Raw genomic sequence first — 19242 nt, 5'->3', positions numbered from 1 at the left:
GTTTTGGTGGTTTTCTCCAGCAGGGGATTTGGGGTGGGGGTGGGGGGGGGGGGTGAGCTTTCATTGGCTTCTGGTGCTCTTGCAGTTGCTGGGGATGTTGAGATTAATGCCTGCTCTCTGTGTCCTGAAGAGAAAGGAAGATGCTTTACAGAGCAGAGAACTGCTCTTAAGTGATCCTGAAATGCTCATCTCTTTTGTCCTTGCCTCCATCTGAACTGGGTCTTAATCCTTTTCAACTTGGGTTGGAGATAACAAATTGGCACAGGCTTCAATCTGCTAGGGGCTATGAGATTTATAAACAAAGACAATTGCATCCCCACACCTGGGTGGAAGGGTGCCCCTCTGTGTTGCATAACAGAATATACAAGTTTGGGAACTGCATTAGCACCAATTTCTGCAGCACAACGGTAGGGCCAGGAAAGATGAGGTAAAGCCTGGCTTGCTGATTGAGGCAGGAGTCAGAACCAGCTCTGGCAGGTGGGGCAGGAAGCAGCAGCACCACCACCACCAGCGAGAGCATCCTGGGACAGAATATTCAGGGTGCCTGTAATAGTGACTATGCCACAGTTAAACTGTACAAATACAAATCACATCTCCTGCTACTTATCAGTGTAAAAAGACACAGCAGGTGAATCCTTTCTGAACTTTTTCAGTTGGAGAAAAAAGGGGGGGGGGAGGTTTTTGGCAAGGCAACAACGCTCAATGTAGAGAAGTGGGTAAAGGAAACAGATTCCAGGGCCAAACACAGTTACACCCCATTCCTTCTAAGGTGCCCTCTGTACTAGGAGGGAAGCAAAGGAAGGGTTGGCCACTCTCGGAATAGTGTCCCAAACCCAATCAATCTATGGACTCCTAAAGAAGGTTGGAGAGAAATCAGAGGGTACGAAGGAGCACACGACACGCCAGCCTGTTTCTACTCAAGTGCTGCTCTACAGGAATGGATCCATTTACAGCACAGCTTCTCTCAGGAGCTGAATTCAAGATGCACCATCCCTGGGGCTACTCCACTGTAGGATGTGCATACGTCCTTGACTAGAGGCTGTAAACAGTTTTACAGTGCCATGTCTTGAGCTCCAGGTGAGAGCATACAGGGAGGCATAGCCCTGCTGCTGTTCCAGTTCCTTTTCAACTATGACACATGGAAGGTGAGCAGCCAATAAAGCACCAGTGCGCATAAAACACCTTGAAGAACTCAAGTTACTGTACACATAGGTAGCCTGTGACCTGGGGGATGGACCAGTGTGGGAGACTCCCATGCAGATGTCAGTATAGAAATGGGTGCTGAGAAGGTGGCAGACTGGTGACACCCAAGGTACAGTCAGCTATGGATGCAGGTTGCGTGGTGTAAAGTTGGACAAAGAGACGGTTGCAGCCCTGCAGATGGCAATGTCCTTAAAGAGGGCTACAGCAGTAGACTGTGGGAGATATTTCAAAGGAAGTCAATCAAACCCTCTTGGACAGACAAGCGGGACCAGCTGTCCCTTTCTCCTATTTGCCAAGAATACAAAGATGGGAAGGGCCCTGTTGTTTGACGACTAGCTTTCTTCTTTGAGGGATGGGGTTTAGGATAAAACACTGTGCACAGTGTAACCTTGTTGCTCTAGATTTTGTAGTGCTCATTCTTCTGACTGCAGTGACAGCTATTAGTTAGTCTTGAAGAAGAAAGAGCAGGTAGCCATTGGTTCAAATGGGACATGGGGGTTCCTTGATGCACTAAGGACCAGGTTTAATTCCCATAGAGGTGATGTGTTCTGGACAGGCAGGAATAACCCCTTAAGGAATGTGGCCTTGGATGGGCAATAACTGAAATGCTTTTGCTGGGTGACAAAGGCTAGAGTGGCCAGCAGTTGTACTTGCAGAGCTTGTTTACAGGCTTTGTGCCTTTAGGGCCAACAGGCTCCCTGACAATGGAGCTTCTGAGGCTTGCAAAAAGTAGTGAGACCACCAGGAAAGGAAGAGTTTCCATGTTTGCAATAAGTCTGTCTCATGTAGTAAGTTGCCTACTACACACGAGTTCCAGTCTACACCTGGGAAGCCTGAGGGAGCCATGCCTTCAGGTTCAGAAGTGTGGGTCTGGGATGGTGCTGGGTGCCAGAACACTGACAGGAGACCCACTATCAAGGGGAGTGTGGAGAGGCATTGCCATAGCAAGATGAATTAGATCCAAATACCACACTTGTTTCAGCCCCAAGGGCCTGTTCTTGCCTAGCAGCTCTGAGGATTAGCGGTATAGGTAAGTAGGGATAGGCCAGGCTGTGGGGCCAAGGAGTTAACAGGGCACCACCTAAGGAGTTGTGCCTTTAATCCTCCCTTTGTATAGAACAGGTGACCTTTTTGCACTGGGCAAGCTTGTGAAGAGGCCTAGGATTGGATGAGACACTGGAAGATGGAGCTGTTGCACTCCCAGTCATAGTCTGATGGACGGTCCTGCTTAGGGAGTCTGCACCTGTTGGTAAGCCACTGAAGTGTCTATGTGAGGGGACATGTTCAAATACCACAGGATGTGAGAACTAGGATCTTGTACCTTCTGATCAGTTTACATAATACATAGCTGTGCTCTTGCCCAACATTAGCGGCCAGAGGGTTCCTTTCTGTTGTGAAATAAGTTCCAACGTGGTTAATGGGCTACCCTTTGTTCCAGAATGTTGAGTGATCCTTCTTTGAGGACCATTTTCTGGGGAAATCACGTAAATATATGGACCTCCCAAAAGAGCTCTCCAGTGCAAAGAATGTTGTGGTAGGAGACATGAGAATGGAATTTCAGGGTCTTTCCAGAGACTAGTACTCCTGGAAACAGTGATTTGTTCGGAAAGACTATTTGGGGTGTACATAATCCTCAGCCTGAAGATACTTGAGATGCAACCTTGCATCTGGTGTAAGGAAGGAATGTTGAGGTGAGTATGGGCTAAGAGTTGTAAGCAGGCCCTAGCAATTGATTGGGGGAGGGGAGGCTGTCTGCGTGGTTTCTGTGGCTCCTAGAGGCTCTTGGTTTTGGCACCCTGGAGGTGGCCATCTTGTTCTTTGATACATCTACTAGAGGTATCAGATGGTACCAACAAAGGTCAAAGTCTCCTTTGAGTTGTCAGATATAAGAGGTAACTTATGACCCCCTCGTTTTTTTTTAAAGTGTCTGGCAGGTGAAAGCTTTCTTCTATTAGAGGCTTTCAGCTCTGAAACAGACTAAAGTGTGGAAATCACTGGTATACCCTCAGAGGCTGATATTCAGGGGAGAAATCAAGCCTTTGGGGGGGGCAAAGGCAAGCCCTGTATATTCTTTGCACTTGGATGGGACATGATTGAGGCATCGGAGACAACTAGGCTATGTCTACACTTGCGGCTTCTTGCATGAGAAATATGCACGAGCCTAAGTGTGGAATGAGCTGCCACTTTTGCTGAAGAGGCTCTTGTGCCAGAAGGAGCTGTCTACACTACCCCTTTCACAAGAAAAACCCTCTTGTGCAATGCTGTTATTCCTGAAAATAATTGGCATAACAGCATTGAGCAAGAGGTTTTTTCTTGCGCAAGGAGGGATAGTGTAGACAGCTCCTTCTGGTTCAAGAGCCTCCTCTGCAAAAATGGTGGCTCATTAGGTATGCAAATGAGGCTCCATGATATTCCATGCTTAGTCTCATTTGCATATTTCTTGCTGGCACTCCACATTCTTAAGCATAATCTGGGTAAGTGCTACAGACACTGAATGGACAAGAATTTGAGAGAGGCCGACTCCCTAGCACAAAGTTGTGCAACAAAAGGGAAAAAACCCCAACCCAATAAATAGGCCAGGAAGCAGCATTGTAGTTGCAAAATAAGTAGTGATAGGTCTGTCTCTCTGTGTGCTTTTTACCTAGGACTATAAGACATGGTGTTGCACAAGCATCTCCCCCAGTGCAGCTGTGTGCTGGTCAGGAGTGTGATGTGCATGCATGTCTGACAGCAACACTTAGAAGGGCACATACTAAACAAGTGTATTCTGAATGCCAATTGAGGTGGCTGCTCTCTCCTCTGCATTGAACCAAGGGGGAGGACATTTTACCAGTCTTGGAGAAATGGAGGAGAGAGAAAATCTGGGGAGAGGACAGAGAGAAACTTAAGGTTTCAGTGCAGGCCATTAGATCCCCTTCCGTACCTTTCACCAAGAACAGAATTCTACTGTGATTAAAATAAACTCGAAGTGGAGGTTGCTTATGTGTAATGCACCTGGCAATTTAGCATTCCTACTCCTACCTTTGTTTCAAAGACAAAAGATTAAGGACTTTCAGCCTTCTAAGGCAAGGATGGCCCTGTATCATTCCCAGACAGTTTGGTCATATTTTTTATTTTTTAATAAAATGGATTTTTTCCAAATATTTGTAACTGAAAAAATAATTCAATGTAAGGAGCCATTCTCTCCCCGTTAACTCTTCACTCTTGTCCTTTCCAGTTGAGTGTTCATGCTGGAGCCTGTAGTCTTAGATGATGTTGCTCATCCCTTGCTGGTGCTGCATAGTGGAAGGGAGAGTGCATGCTAATCAAATATACATTTTATCAACAAGTAGTGGTTACAGCAGAAAGATTTAGGTTACATTCAAGAGAGGCAGAACATCAGGCTTCTGTTTTTCTGGGTGTGATGCAAAGGGTGTCTCAGGGGAACATCTCCAGGAGTACAGAGAAGTGAATTATTCTGCTTGTCTGCAAGGACCTCTGTGTCACTCTGTGTGAAAAAGAACCAACTGCTCCCCCCTCCCCAACCCTGCACTGAGAAGCATCACCAGCAAATGGGGGCCCAGCTCCCTAGCACTAGAAAACCTCACTTTACAGCCTGGGGGCAGAAGTGGGGGAAAGGGGAGGAGAGTGATCTGGCTCTCTCTCCCATCCACCTGGGAAACTGATGCCACCTTCCTGCATTATCTCATTGCACTTTGATTGCTTGTTTCTGCTTAACTTTTTTATATTTAGGTTCTTAGTTGTAGGAAAAAAATTCCATCCTCTGCACAGGGGTGGGGAGAGGGCAGTGGTCACTGTGTTACATGTAAAAGCAGCTCCCTAAGCCATACTGATGAGGAGTCTAGTTTTCTCACACTCCCCCTCCAACAGTGGAGCCGTTAGATTAGGCCAGAAGCCACTGCAGCCTCGGTCACAAGGGTTTGTTCTGCATTATACACAATTTCTTTAACCCAAGAGCCCTGGGCAAGTGTTCAGGTAGATGGAAGTATACAGTATCCAAAGGTTGAAGTGATATGTAACATGCTGGGCAGAACAGCTGCAGCGGTATCAGCCCCCTAGGGAAAACTGGTTATTTCTACTGCCCTGATACAAACTAGACAGCCCCACTAGTGGTACTGAGCAGGCTACTCCAGGCCACAGGAGAGAAGCCTGGCACCAGTCTCAGCTTTAGCAGTCCTGGAGGGGTAAGAGAACAGGCTGCACATGGCTTCTCCAAACACCACTGGAGTACAGAAGGAAAAAGCTGCATGGTAGGGCACACAGCAGCAGCACTGACTTGTGTATACAGCAGCTAAACACAGACTAATAGAAAAAGGCAATCTCCTTGAAGAGCATGTGCAATAAGGCTAGAATCGCTAAGCCATGGCCTGATTCCATCTGCTCCCCAAACCATACAGCATTGAAATACCAGCTTGCCCACCATACGGAAGCGAAGGGGCTCTAGCAAAGCAAGACACACTCCCCTGCTGTGATTCAGGTTCACCCTGCCCAGCTGCCACTTATGCCTTGACACACAGTATGTGGGATGTAACTCCTCCCCCACCAAGAACAGCTCGAGGGGGATGTACACGTGTACAAAAATGCTTTCTTAGTGACTAATAAACAGCAGGTTCCAAGCAGCAGGGCAACCTCTCCCCTCCATGCTGGGGCATGTCTCTGTCCAGGTACAAAAGGGACAGAAGCCAGACAGTGCGATTATACTGCCATGATATTCAGCTTGGACACTGGGTGCATTTGCAAGGGGGAACTGAAATCTTAAGGGGACTCAGCCCTTGTCTGTCCTATCACACAGGTTGGGGGAGGAGGATTTACTTGTTCCTATTTGTTTCAAAACCATCAACTCCAGCCTTGTTCCTCTGAAAGCAGCTTCACCAGCCAGGTTCTCTACAAGAGCCCCATTGACCACGGTGACTTCTGACCACTGCCATACACAGCAAATCTACCTGCTTCCCAGAGGGCCAGCACCCATCTAGGGCAGAAGAGGCAAGGATCCAAATAGTTTAGCTGGCTCACTTTGTAAGATATGGTGAATGACCATCACTGACCAGAGACTAGATCAGCTTAGAAGGGGACTTGTGAATCTACAGGCTAAAGCAGACCCTCCAAAGCTGCTTGAGGTGGCCATTTCTAGTCCATATAAAGTAAGCTAAAATCCCCATCCTATTGCAGCAGAAGGAGCTCACAGGGTTACGTTAAAAAAGTGGTGGTGAGGTGAGACTGGCGGTTCAATTTCTAGTAAGAAAATTGATTTTTTTTTTCCTTTTTATACCTCTGAGCCTGAGGAAGGGGCACTGAGGCACAGCAGGGCAGAGAACTTCCTGTCATTGTATCAGCTTTAGGGATGCCAGAGAATAACATACCACACCTCTCCCCATCCCTGCTCCCCAGAGAGGGGCCTGTGCCATTGCCCTGTCCTGCCCGGAACCATCCGCCACTAATGCCCAAGCACCTTAAGCACAGCTGGCCCTCACGCTTTTGGCTTCCCTCTCCCCTTCTGTTTGGTGAAGTGCTGCAGCAGCTGTCCTCCAACCCTTCCTCGGGGGAGCAGCAGCAGGGAATTGTCCCTCACCTCCCCCAACTCCTCGCCAGGCAAAAAGCTGTTCAGCTGAAGCCAGGAGGCAAATTTCACCTAAAAATAGCCCAAGCTGCTGGTCTCTACTAGCCCACAGCACGAGGAGGCTCCCTCACTCCCAGCTTGAGCCACCCAAAGGCTATTTTTCCTAGTAAACCTGGGCTTGCATAGACTGGTGCTATTACCCTGACAGTAGCGAGCTTGGGCAGAAGAAGCCAAGGGCCTGTTGCAGCCTCAGTGCTAGAAGGCCTAGATTCTCATCCCTCCCCAGCTCTGTGGGAGACCTGGGACTCCCAACACGAATTTAGCTCTTTTATGCAGTTTTGGCCAAAGTCTCCTGTGGGGCATGAACCCAGCAGCAGGCTTCCCCTTTCCTGTGCTGTGCTGTAGCCATGACTATTCTACCCGCTGCAGAGGACACAGCTCACCCTCCTCCACCCACCCCCCCATCCATGCCAAAGCCCCACACACAGCTAAAACCATACATACCCTAGGAGATGCATACTGGGATTCTAGGCATGTACTTGCTCTAATGAGAGTAACAGCAGCTCAGACCTGGGAATCAGCCAAGTAATCTCCTTCCACCTGAGTGACAGGAAGCTCATGAGCCCCTTTGCATGGGCTCTCAGTTTTGTGCTGAAGTGCCCTGTAAGCTCCTGTGGCGATAGTTACTGCACTTTGTGGCTCAAGACCAATAAGCAGCTAAGCTGGGTTTCCATTCATCATCTCCTTCTCCCCGGGTGGTGCGAAGGGCTACCACAGGGCCGCTACGAAGCAAAAGCCCAACATGCTAGAGGGAGGGTATATGTCTGTGCACGCACGGCTGTGGCATTAGAGCTCCCCAGAGGAAAGGGTGCTCTGCCTGAACATTACCTCATGTAGCTCTCTCCCCACCAGCCACACATCAGATCCTAATCGTCCAGACCCTTGTACTGCCTCTGGTGGAAGGTGGCTTATTGCCTGCGCATCCCTTTGGCTTGAAGTCTCTCCACTAAATGAAAATGGCCTGACAAGGCTGCCCAGTAGCCCCTGACTCCCCTCAGTGCTCTAGGGAGCACCCCCCCTTCCTTAGACAGCCACTGGGAGGAATAGCAGAGCTGCTGCCTAACACAAGGAGTCCCTTTCAGTGCCTGCTCACCCCTCCACCCTCCCAGAACAGCATAAACCCCTTTTGTTGCCTAATTGCTTTTAGACTGCCCCATGCCACTTCCCTCTCCAGCTTCTCACAGTTGAGTTGCAGAGATTCAGTCCCACTACTCCTGCAAGCTAGGGGAGCCCCTGCCATGCAGTGATGTTATTTCTCTTGTTCAGAGCAGGGGTCTAGGTAAGGAACCAGCCAGTCTCAAAACCCTCGTCCCTTGATTATAATTACTGCGCTGGTCTGACCTGCTGATGGTATTCCCAGTGAGCACAATGACCCAACAACTGCTGTGCCAGCCTGTGGCTATGGTATGAGTTTCACTATAGGAGGTCCAAACTGGGTGGTGGTGGTGGTGGTGGAGGGGCGGGGAGAAGAGTTTACACTCAAGGGGCTCATTTTTGGTTGATTGGCCTCTTCCCCCCATGCCAGTGCCTTCCCCCCCATTCCCTTCAGTCACAGTTCAGAGAGCTACAAGCAAGAATCCCAGTGCAGCTGCAGATCATGTCCATCAAGGAAGTCTGTGGAGAAGAGGCTGGGGACTGCAGTGCTTAGGGGAGCAAGGCTCATGACAGGACCCCCCGGAAGCTCCAACCAATCCATGCTGTCCAGGTTAGCCTCTGCTAGGTCCAGGGCTAGTCCCCCACTAGGCTCATGGGCAAAGTGCAATTCTGACGTGTCCATGGGTGAAGGTGGGTGGTCCAGAATAGCTGAGCTGCTCAGCATCTCACTATGGAGGTCATCTATCAGGGACAAGGGCTCAGTCCCATCGTGGCCTGCTGGCAGAAGCGGGAGGCCAGTGCTGCTCTCCAGGAAGTCCTCCAGCCGGCCTGCTATGACAGGTATGCAGCTGGTATGGCCAAGGGACATCTGCAGGGGAAGCTCAGAGGAATGGTGGCTGCTGGGTGGTGAGGCGCATGCGGGAGACACCAATGTCTCCTTCGCAGCTGGGGATGGCTGCTCCTTGAAATCAGCTGAAATCTCTGTCAAGAAAGAATAGAGAGGCCCAGGGTGATGAAAGTATCCAGCTAGTGAGAGTCAGATCCCTCATGAGCTACAGCATCATCAGCCCCAGCGCTGTGGGCCACCCAAAGATCACCAACAAACAGGGTCAAGAAACCTCTCCCAGTTACACATTAGGCTGGGTTAGGGAAGTTCTAAACCGGCCTCACAGGGAGCCATCGCTGGCCAGGGCCATGTGAGGGGAGTTCAGCCCAGCACACCCACAGGTCTGATGCAGTGCAGCAGCTCCAGCTTTATGATATATGATGCTAGTGCCTGACCAGTCCATTTCGCATGCCATATCCTAGCCTGCTTTTTTAAGGATGGCACCAAATGAAGAATACGCAAGGGCCCAGGCCAAGGCAAGATCAATCTCGAGAGCCCTGCTCCCTGTAGAGGAGCCAAAGAGTGGGAGTCACACGAGCTCAGTGCTACCCAAGCCACAGATTCAAACGCAGAGGTAAGTAGCCAGCAGCCAGAGGGCTCATAGATTCTCTCCTCACCTCCACTCTCGATGAGGATATCAAACAGGTCATCCATCTGCTGGCTCGAACAGCCATTCTCCTGGGAAGAGAGTGTGACAAATTAGACTCATACACACAAGAAACATCATCATTGCCTATCTGCTGGTCCGGTCCTTCTCCTTCTCTCACTGACTTGGTAGGATGGTGCCTATAGCAGCATGGTACCAATGGCTTCTATCACCCCATAGTGGTACTGGACACGAGGGTGTTCACAGCCACACAGGGTCCTGCAGCCACACTATGCCCCTGTATTATTCCTAAGGATATGTCTACACTGCGGCTGGAAGGCATAATTCCTGGCGTGGGCAGACGTACTTTTACTAGCTGTGGTCAAAGTAGTGAGCTAAAAGTAACAGTGTAGCCTCAAATGCATGGGCAGCAGGACCTTGGATTTGATTGTCTTTAGTTAACTGAATCCCTCACAGCCACACTGATTGTTTTAGCATGCTTGTTCAGTAAGGCTAGTGTGTATATCTATACAAGCTCAGAATTATACCTCCATCTGCAGTGTAGACTCCCCCCAAACAGGGGGCAATCTTATCTCAGGTGTATGGGCCAAGCAGTGAAAGGGAAGGCTGCTCCAATCCCAGTGAAACGCCACTCAGAGAATTCACCGTGACGCCATGTGTGCAGCTCAATATCAGTTAGAAGGCCCCTTGTGTTTCAGTCTTTCCATTTCCTAGGCCCTTACACCTGAATTCTGGGACCAATGTGGGTGCTGTATTTTCAGACAGCAGCTCTCTCACATGCTGCCCAAGATGTTCCTCATGGAAGCAAAAGGAAGTGGCTGCTCTTACCTCATGTGGCTTTGGCTGTTGCTTCATGGCCTCTTCGTAGCCTGGTGGCTCTTTCATCAGTACCGAGGAGACAGGGGGAGGAGGTGGAGGAGTCCCATAAAGAGGCGGCTGCGGCTGCTCAAGGTCCATCTGGGATGGGGAAGAAGCAGCAGGAGAGCCTGGCTGTGAGGATGACTGTTTGGAATAAAGGAGCAAGGAGTGAAAGCCCATTTCATCTGTCACATCATGAATACTCCCACATACCATGGAACAACCATCCCTTCTCCTCTGCTAAAGCTGGGCAGAAAGCTGCTTTGCTCCTGCTGTCAGGATCTCTGCTCCTTCTTTACTGTGTGCATAGTACCTTCCCGCTCCAAATCACAAATGAAAAGCTGCTGCTGAAGCACCCCAAGACACAAACCATCACAGGACTGCATTGGGGTGAGGAGAAGCCCATTGTTTGGGTGGGTGGATTCCCTCAGCACGTCACAGAGACATAAGAGGACTATCCCCACAGTATTTGCAACATGCTCTGTTTGCTACAGTCTAGAACCATTATTTTACCCTTTCATCTCAATAATGAGTCTGCTTCTGAAACACAAAACTGTTCACAAAACACTGGCTGTGGAGAAGTCAGCAGGATAGGGTCAGACCTCATAAATTTAGCAGAGGAGGTGATGACAGAACTCAGAAGACACATCTCCAAAGGAAACCCATAGTATTACAGGAAGTGGTGTTGGTGACTCAGCACTGAATCAATGCCACAGAAATGTACAAAAAACACTGTGTTAAGGCCTTAGCCTTTACCACGGTCATTAACAAGCTATGGAATGGATGTTAGAGTAGGAATAATGACCCAAGTATCCTGGAGGAACTTCAGCTCAGATAGTTATACATGCTATCTCTCAATCTCTCAGAGTTTCATTTGGGAAGGTTTTTTTAATTTTTCCCTTGCTGTACCATTGTGAGCAGCACAGAGAAGTGATCCCTGGATAGTCAGACTCCCTTAAGAGTCTGCTCCCTCAATGTGAAATGGCCTGTAACCTGACACTGTTACATGGACTGCATGGGATTTGCTGGTAAACTACCTTTTTCGGCACACTGGGTTGGTTGGCTTTGCCAGGAGCACCAGTTTTCAGGGATCCTTTGTGGAAGCCATTGAGGAAAAAGGGCTGCAGGTTTGGAGGTGCTGAGAAAGACAAAATTGTTTGGGGCAGCTGCCCAGTGACCACCTGCAGACCTGGCTTCTGAGCCTACAGGGAGACAAAAGAATTAAGAGAGCTACAAACCCCTGCATGGCATGTAAGCTAAGATTAGTCACCGATTCTGGCATGCCTACAGAATGCAACTCTTCAATGGAAAAAGATTTTTTTAGTCAAAACCATTCAACTCTGTATTGAAAGCCTCATCAAACCTATAAACTGACCCTAGAGCTCAAACACCCAGCCCAGGATGGAGAGAAGCTCTGACAACCCCAGTGCAGTAACTGCCTTTTGATTTCAGTAGGAATTCTCAAGGGGGGCACAATCTGGCCCTTTGTTTACAATCACTTTGTAAAGACTCTTTCACACAGCACTGAGTGATTAAGAATACATCTACACAGCAAAGAAAAACCTGCGGACTGGAGCTCGCAGGGTGCATGCTGCAGGGCTGATTCATTGCTGGATTGCTTTCCACACTTGGGCTGAAGATCAGGCTCTCTACCCTGCAGGATCCACATTTTTCTTTGCTGTGTAGACACCCTGAGGGCCAGAGCTACATTGTCAGGGAGTCTCAACCATTCTTCAGGCCATGAATCCCATGTTCAATCTCCTCAGATGCATCCCAGAATCCTGCGCCTCGGTGCCTCTAGCTCTTTTGTAGGAGTCACTACAGGAAATTGGTCCAAGAGTGTTTGGTGCTTCTGACACCCCAAGGAGAACTGGTTGGTTATAAGTGGTTATGCAAAGCTGCTTCAGCAGAAGACTGGGGATATGAAATCAGAGCACAGAACCATCTCTCCCTTCAGCCCTCCCCACCCAACACACACGTGCTGGGAGCTCGCAGGCCAAGAACCAATGCACTATGCCAGGGGCTCTTAAACTGTGGGTCAGATCCCCAAAGTGCATCATAATCCCATTTGAATGGGGTCACTAAGCAAGTCTGAAGCCCAAGCCTGAACCCTACTGCCCAGGACCTAAGGTTACATGCCTCCACCCCCTCAGGTCAGACGCCTTTTGGCTTCAGCTTTGGTGCCGGGGTGGCAGGGCATGGGTGAACTATGGCTTGGTTCCCTCTCCTGGGGTCACATGTATTTTTTGTTGTCAGAAGAGGATCACGGCTGCACTCCACAGTTGCAACCTGTGATGGTGCAGGAAGCTGCCGTGCAGTGGGGTCTTTCCCTCTGTAGTGATGGTTTTAGAAATGATTTGTTCATGTGCGCCCTTCCCCCAATGGCTCAGCCAGCCACCAGACGAAGGGAAAACAAGGAAGGAATGGAAGCATGCGCTCAGCTACCTTCCTGGTGGGCTGGTTTGGTGGTCTGGGAGGCTGCTGCTCCTGTGAGGGCGAGTTGCTTGCAGGAAGTTGACACTGTGGTTGGCTGGATAGTTTAGTGGGTGATGATTGTACTCTCTGAGAAGGAAAGAAGAATGAAAACAAAGTCACTCACTGTATTATCTGAGGCAGTTGTGAAGGTAGAGACGGGTTTTAGTTTTTCTGAAAATACAATGAAGTCACGTGGGATTTCCCAACCCGTACATCTCTAGGAAATTCACTTGTTAGTTTCTCCCAGCAGGACATTTGGAACAATGACAACCAGGGTTGCCACTAAGATTTTCCATCCATGAGCGGAGTGAGTTTCGTCTTGTGCGCCAGTGAGGTCATGTGTGCTTGTTTGGATATGTCTCACTGTGGCACCCACCAGTGGTGCTGCCCCCACCTCATGGTGAGACTCTCCGCGCTACTCCCTGGGAATCCTGTGTACAGGGCGAGGACTACCCCAGGCTGCTCCTCATGGGGCTGACTGAGTCCCCACCTGAGGCAGAAGGAAGCTGCTGCCAGCACCCTGGGTTTGCAGGGAGTGAGGTGCTGGAGGTGGAGCAGTGACACGTGGGGAGTGGGGGGCAGAGAGCTCTGAGGGGCAAAAGAGGTGCAGGAGCGGGGAAGAGAGGTGCGGGCAAAGGGAAGAGAGGTGCAGGGGGCCTCAGCCCCAGGAGCAGCCATACCACAGCCCGGCTCCAGCTTTGGGCAGCCGCCACGCAGCCCACCCAGAGAGCAGCCAGGAAGCTACTATGCAGCCCTGCCCATAGCTCCAGCCCCGGGGAGGGGCTGGAGCTGGCCCCGGCCATCTGAGCAACCCCCCACGCGGCCCGGACTGCCAGAGCAGCCCCAGCCCATCACCATGCGGCCCCAGCTGCCAGAGCAGCCTCGGCTCCCCCCCCCCCCCCCCACCGCATGGTCCCCCTCACGTGCCCCTGCCCCACAAGCAGGCCCCAGGCCACCTGAGCCAGTGCCTGAGCCAGCCCCAGCCTCCCAAGGAGGCCCTCAGCTCCTCAAGCAGGTTCTGCCCTCCCTCCCCAACACTGCAGGTCCTGGCACCACCACCCCACCACACAGTAGGTCCTGGGCCCTGGCGGCCGGAGCAAGCCATCCCACATTACAGGTCCCGGTCCCAGATGCTGGACCTCCTCCCGCCTCGCAGCAGGTCCCAGACCCAGCTGTGGGAGCAGGCCCCTCCCTCCCACTATGCCTCCTCAGCCTGCCCCAACTCCCAGTAGTCCCTCCAACTAGAGGGGAAGGTGGTGCCTCGGTCTGACAGTGACCACCACTGTTAGCTTCTGAGGAAGGAGCAAAAAGCACTGCAGTCCTCATTTATGGGAACAGCTACTCCTAACCAGGATTCCTGCTAAGAATTTCCATCCGTGAGCTCAGTGAGTTTTGGTCTTGTGCACCGATTATGCGTGGGTGGGTGGGTGACGTGTTATGGAAAAAAATACTAAAACAGCCCTTCCCAGTCACAAAGAATAAAAAGAGCTGTTAAATCAGAACTTTCACCCATGCTTCCTTCTTACTATGGCTGACCCTAAGTGCTAATGTACTGCATCATGCCATCAGTTACAGATAAGGTTAAAAAAGAAATCACTCTCTCGTCCCCTCACACACACCCCTGCAAAGTTTGAACAATAAGCTATTTTTCTTAAAGACCTATGCTCTGCTGCTACACAACACCAGTAATAAATGGTGGCAGAAATGGTTTCCTTGACAAAGAGCAATTGCTACTGTTCTCAAGGGGAGTAGAAATGAAAACGTGCATTACCACCTCCTAGAGCCTAACCCTCTAGCTCTCATTGGTGACTTAATTTTTTGCACCTGACTGAATTTTCATACCATTGTATTTCTTGCAAATAAAAATTTGAGTTTCAAGTTCTTCAATTACTGTTCCGAATGCATGCTATTCTCCGGTTATGACAGTAACAAATCAAGCAGCTGCCAGCCCCAACCACAGGGCTCCTGCACCTGTCCCCTGAACAGCCACCACCCCCAGCCACCGGGCTCCGGTCCCTGATGCCTGAGCAGCCACTGTCCCCAGCCCCAGGGCCACCCAAGTAGCCAATGCCTCCAACCACGTGGACCCACCAGCCAGGTTGCATCCCACCTGCCATAACTGGAACCGGGGCCAGTGAGGCTGAGCTTAAAAGCCGGTTCCCCCCAGCTCCAGCTCTGTGGGAGGGGGCGGGGCACAGCGGCAGTGTCCCACCTTTGAAGTGTAAAAGAGTCCCCACTGGGGCTCTTGTACATTTCAAACTAGAAGCTCCCCACGGATCCTGGGGCCAGCGGGGGACTCAGAATACCTCAATGGCCCCAGGCTCCACGCAGCGTTTCAATCTTTGAAATGCACAAGAGCCCCTGCTGGGGCTCTCATACATTTCAAAGGTGGAACGCTGTGCAGCACTTCTGCCTTTGAAATGTAGAAAAAGGCCAGCGGGCTCTTGCTGCATTTCAAATCAGAAGTGCCCTTATCAACTAATCAAATAGTCAATAGAAATTCCCTTGACTATTCGATTAGTTGATTAATCTAATTTTAACATCCTTAGTTTTTTGTCCCTGACTATACTTGTGTTAAACGTAGATTCCTCTCCCACTTAAACCAACAGGGGAAATTATGAGAGCTGGGTTTGTCTCTATCCACTTCAATGAAAGGCCTTGTCTTCTGTTTGTTCTACTACAGCGTGACACATCTGATGAAGTAGGTTTTACCCATGAAAGCTCATGATAATATATGTGTTGGTCTCAAAGGTGCCATGGGACTGCTCATTTGTTTTAAAAACAAGAGTGTTTAGCAAGACACACACTCCTGTTCCCAAGGTTCTGATTTCAGCATTCAAACCTCAATTAGACAAATTCATCTACTGGAAAACTCTAGCTTACAATCTCTTTCTCTCCACAAAGTAACAAGTGGTGGAATTCCCACGGCCTTTTGCTATGCTCCAGTGAAAACCTGTATGAAGTATTGTAGCTATGTTGATCCCAGGTTATTAGAAAAACAAGATAGGTAAGAAATATCTTTTATGGGATCCATTGGTGAGAGAGATAAGCCACTGAGCTTACACAGTAGTTCTCCTGCGGGCCAGAAGGCAAGCTCTGTGTAAGCTTGAAAGCTCATCTCTCTAATCAACAGAAGCTGATCCTATAAAAAAATATTACCTCACCCACCCTGTCTCCAGAGCAAAAGCTTGTTCTTTCACACCCATTTGAAACAAGAATCCGTGTGTCACATCAGACCACGGGTTTGCCGAGCCCAGTGTCCCACCTCTAAATGTAACCAGAACCTGATGATCTGAGGAAGGTTAAGAAGTCTCTAACGTACCTAGTTAATTATGCAACATTGTACATGAGGTTTGTGACCATAGAATCCCTTCTAACCCCTGGCCATTCTGTTTTTGCCCTGAAGCAGGCAATATGATTGCGTTCATCTTAGTTTCCATAGCTACACATTTTACAGGCTGTCCCAAGATCATCCAGCCCAGACACAGAAATCTGTAAAATTAATTTCCAAATTCCAATCTTACTCTGTGGTAAAATGAGCACCCCATAGTAATGACCAGGGACTTGGAGAGCAGGACTAGACAGCCTCACATGGGAGGGATAATAGAAGCCTACCTGCAAGGTTGTGCAGCTATTCCCTTGTGGCGAGAGGCCCCGCCTCTCAGCATTCTGATTGGTCACTGTAAGGACAATGTGAGTCCCCGTGGAATCTGTGATGAGGGTAGGGGGGGGGGCCCCCTTGATGAGGTCACTCAGGATGCTCCCTTGCTGACCAAGGAAGATCTGTGGGGTGTGGGGCTGGCATGGTGGCTCTGTTTCTGCTGTCGGCACCTCCTGCTTCACCATCACCGCTTTCTTTGGCACTGAGCTTGCATCCGAAGTGTCCATTTGGCTAGTGGTGGACACAGGGTTGAATTGATCTGTTGGACCATCAGGTGTACACTGGCAACTCAAGAAACCATTTTCACTCTTAATCTGGGTGCCAAAAGCCACTGGACTGGTGGCAGGGATCAACCCTCCCATTCTGGTTTCTGTGGCTGCTAGCGGCTGCTGAGACCGTTTCTCCTGCTCTAGCTGCAGCCTCAGCATCTCCACAAGCTGCTGCTTTTGTTTCAGCATTCTAGTTAGTTCCTCAATCTGTTTATCCTTTTCCTGCAACATCTGGTCTTTATCCTGGACCTCCATGTCCTTGCTGCTGCTGCACTGCTCCAACCTGGGTGCTGGATTTAGGCTGCAGGAGTTTGTCTTAGAGCTCTCTTCCTTCACCAGGAACTGTACCGGCGATGCCTGCAGGGTGAGCTGGGTCAGAGGTGAAGTCACTGTCTCTCCAAAGGCATCTCCAGTTGCAGAGTTCTCATCCCCAGTGCTCATCTGTGAACGCTCTGAGGGGGTGGGTGAAACAGGTGGTGTTGAGCTTGTGCTCCCAAACTTCATCATGCCATTGCCGGTGACCGTGGCCACAACAACCTCTGCCGGTGCAATGCCAGCAGTAACCAGTGCTGGTCCAGTGCTCAGCCTAGCAGCTGGGAAGGCTACCACCACCTCAGCAGCTTTTGGGAGGATAGCTGTTGCATTGGGCTTGGGAGTGCTAGCTGTTTGATTGGCTGTGCCATTCTGCTCCTGGTAAGCTCTGAGCCGCTCAATCAGGTCTGTCTTGGTGCCTGAGACGGGCAACGCCCTCAGCTTCAATTCTTGCTTCAGTTCTGCCACCTAAGAAGGGGAACACTGTGTTACAGCTAAAAGAACACTTGCCCCAACTGGACCAGTCTTTAACATGTATGTGAGTCGTGAGGCAAGGGACTGAACTGACAGCCCTGCAGGCTGAAGGATCCTTTATTCCCCCATAGCCCATGTACAGCAGCAATGCAAGCTGCCACTACATAGTGCCTGTCAGAGTGCCTCAGCCTGGCTCTGGAATGGCCACTTCATTAAGCTCTTGCCTTCTCTTTTGACAATGCCAATAAGGGGCCCAATTAGTTTTAGCGCTGATGGCAGTACAGACACTTACCTTCATGTCATCAAGATTTGTAGGGAGAGGGCCTGGTTTGCCCACTGTGGCATTACTGTTTTGTCGCATCAGCCCACTAGAACTAGAGGATGCAGAAGATGCACTGCTGACAGCAGTAGAAAGACTACGCATGGCAGGGGCACTAGTGCCACCCTGCTGCTCTCCTAGAGACCTGCAGAAGGAAAAAGTGTGGATATCAGAATCAAAGTGGAAGGGATCCTCACTGCTCACCATCTGTGCTGAGAAGTCAGACAAGGACCTTTACAGCCCTGTGTGCTTGTGGAATCATGCTGGGCACCAGCACGCCCCAGTGTTACAGCTCACCAGTAAGTATCTTCTGACTGTACGGTGACCCGCCATTCTGGCTACTGAAAAACCAACTGAGTTCCACTGCTCTTGCCTGACTGATTCGCCCAGCACAGACCACTTCCTGAGGATGATGATAACTTTACAGGATTTACTAGCCAGACTACAAACTCTTAACTCCTAGGTCTCACCCCTTCAGAGCTCAATATGCTTGGGATCTGAGGAACTTACTAAGGCATGTCTACACTAAGCAGAAGATCGAAGCTGCCGTGATCAAACTTCTGGAGTTCGATTTAGTGGGTCTAGTAAAGACCTGATAAATCGAATTCAGAGAACAACCATCAGCTGCCAGTATTCCTGCTCCTGCACAGAGTAGGGCAAGCCAACAGGATTGTTTTCTCCTATCAGCCTCCTGCTATGGGGATGACAGGGAAGCTCAAAACAAAGTACATTGACTCCAGCTATGTAATTAACGTAACTGCAGTTGCATATTTTGATTCGATTTTCCCCTTTAGTGTAGACCTGGCCTAAGAGAGCAAGTCCCTCATAGGGGAGTGGGGAGAGGCAGAAGAGGATCATGAGCAATACTGTAAGTCCCATCCTTTGGCAGGGTGGATAGGATGGTTTGGTAGCTATAGTGCAGCTGATGGAGACCATGAGTAGGGACAAAAGGGCAGGGGATTCCATATGGATGAGTAGCATTGAGGGACCCATACTTTGGTGGGGCTGGCAGGATAGTTTGATAGTTGTAGTGCTGCTGCTGCTGCTGGTTAAGGATCTGGAGCTGCAAGAAGAGCTGTTGCTGCTGCAGTATTTTGGCATAGGATGAGTCCATGGGGGGAGCCCCTTTGTCCTGCTTTTGGTCTGGGGGGATGTACTGGTGATATTTAAGCTTCTTGACTTTCGGCTTCAATTCCTTGGCTTTTTTACTGCGCTGAGACTTCTCACTGGCGGACTTGGGCTGGCTTTGCTATGCAAGAGGAGAGAGGGACAGGAGGAAGAAAATAAGAATAGAAACAACAGTTGCACTGGGACAGCATTAACATCTAACCAAAACCTACATGCAAACCAGGCTTTTTACTTCAAAACTTTCGCCAGATTTGGCTCTGGGGGCCTATTCACATTCTTAAAGCAGGGATAATTGTACACACTCAGCACATTACACAGCATCAGAACAAGGGTACAGG

The 19242-nt window shown here is 49.9% G+C and overlaps 1 protein-coding gene across 9 annotated transcripts in view; it reads right to left on the bottom strand.

The window, feature by feature from the left end:
• Positions 1-4299: 4299 nt before the first annotated feature.
• Positions 4300-19242, bottom strand: part of MRTFA (myocardin related transcription factor A) — a 160534-nt gene continuing 145591 nt past the window's right edge. For 7 of the 9 annotated variants that reach the window (XM_089775501.1, XM_089775503.1, XM_075913270.2 and 4 more), the window contains 8 exons: positions 18772-19025; positions 17750-17921; positions 16357-17451; positions 12712-12828; positions 11304-11468; positions 10237-10410; positions 9419-9479; positions 4300-8896 (listed from right to left, as the gene is read on the bottom strand). In XM_089775501.1, the coding sequence (XP_089631627.1) occupies positions 8385-8896; positions 9419-9479; positions 10237-10410; positions 11304-11468; positions 12712-12828; positions 16357-17451; positions 17750-17921; positions 18772-19025 (2550 nt within the window). In that variant the 3' untranslated portion in view covers positions 4300-8384. The remainder of the gene's footprint in view (positions 8897-9418; positions 9480-10236; positions 10411-11303; positions 11469-12711; positions 12829-16356; positions 17452-17749; positions 17922-18771; positions 19026-19242) is intronic. The other 2 variants (XM_089775504.1, XM_089775506.1) reach the window with 2 other exon arrangements.

Source organism: Pelodiscus sinensis, chromosome 1 (assembly GCF_052426305.1).
Source record: "Pelodiscus sinensis isolate ZL-2025 chromosome 1, ASM5242630v1, whole genome shotgun sequence".
Lineage (NCBI taxonomy): Eukaryota > Metazoa > Chordata > Testudines > Trionychidae > Pelodiscus > Pelodiscus sinensis.
The sequence above is the reverse complement of the archived record's forward strand: the minus strand, read 5'-3'. Positions and strand labels throughout refer to the sequence as shown.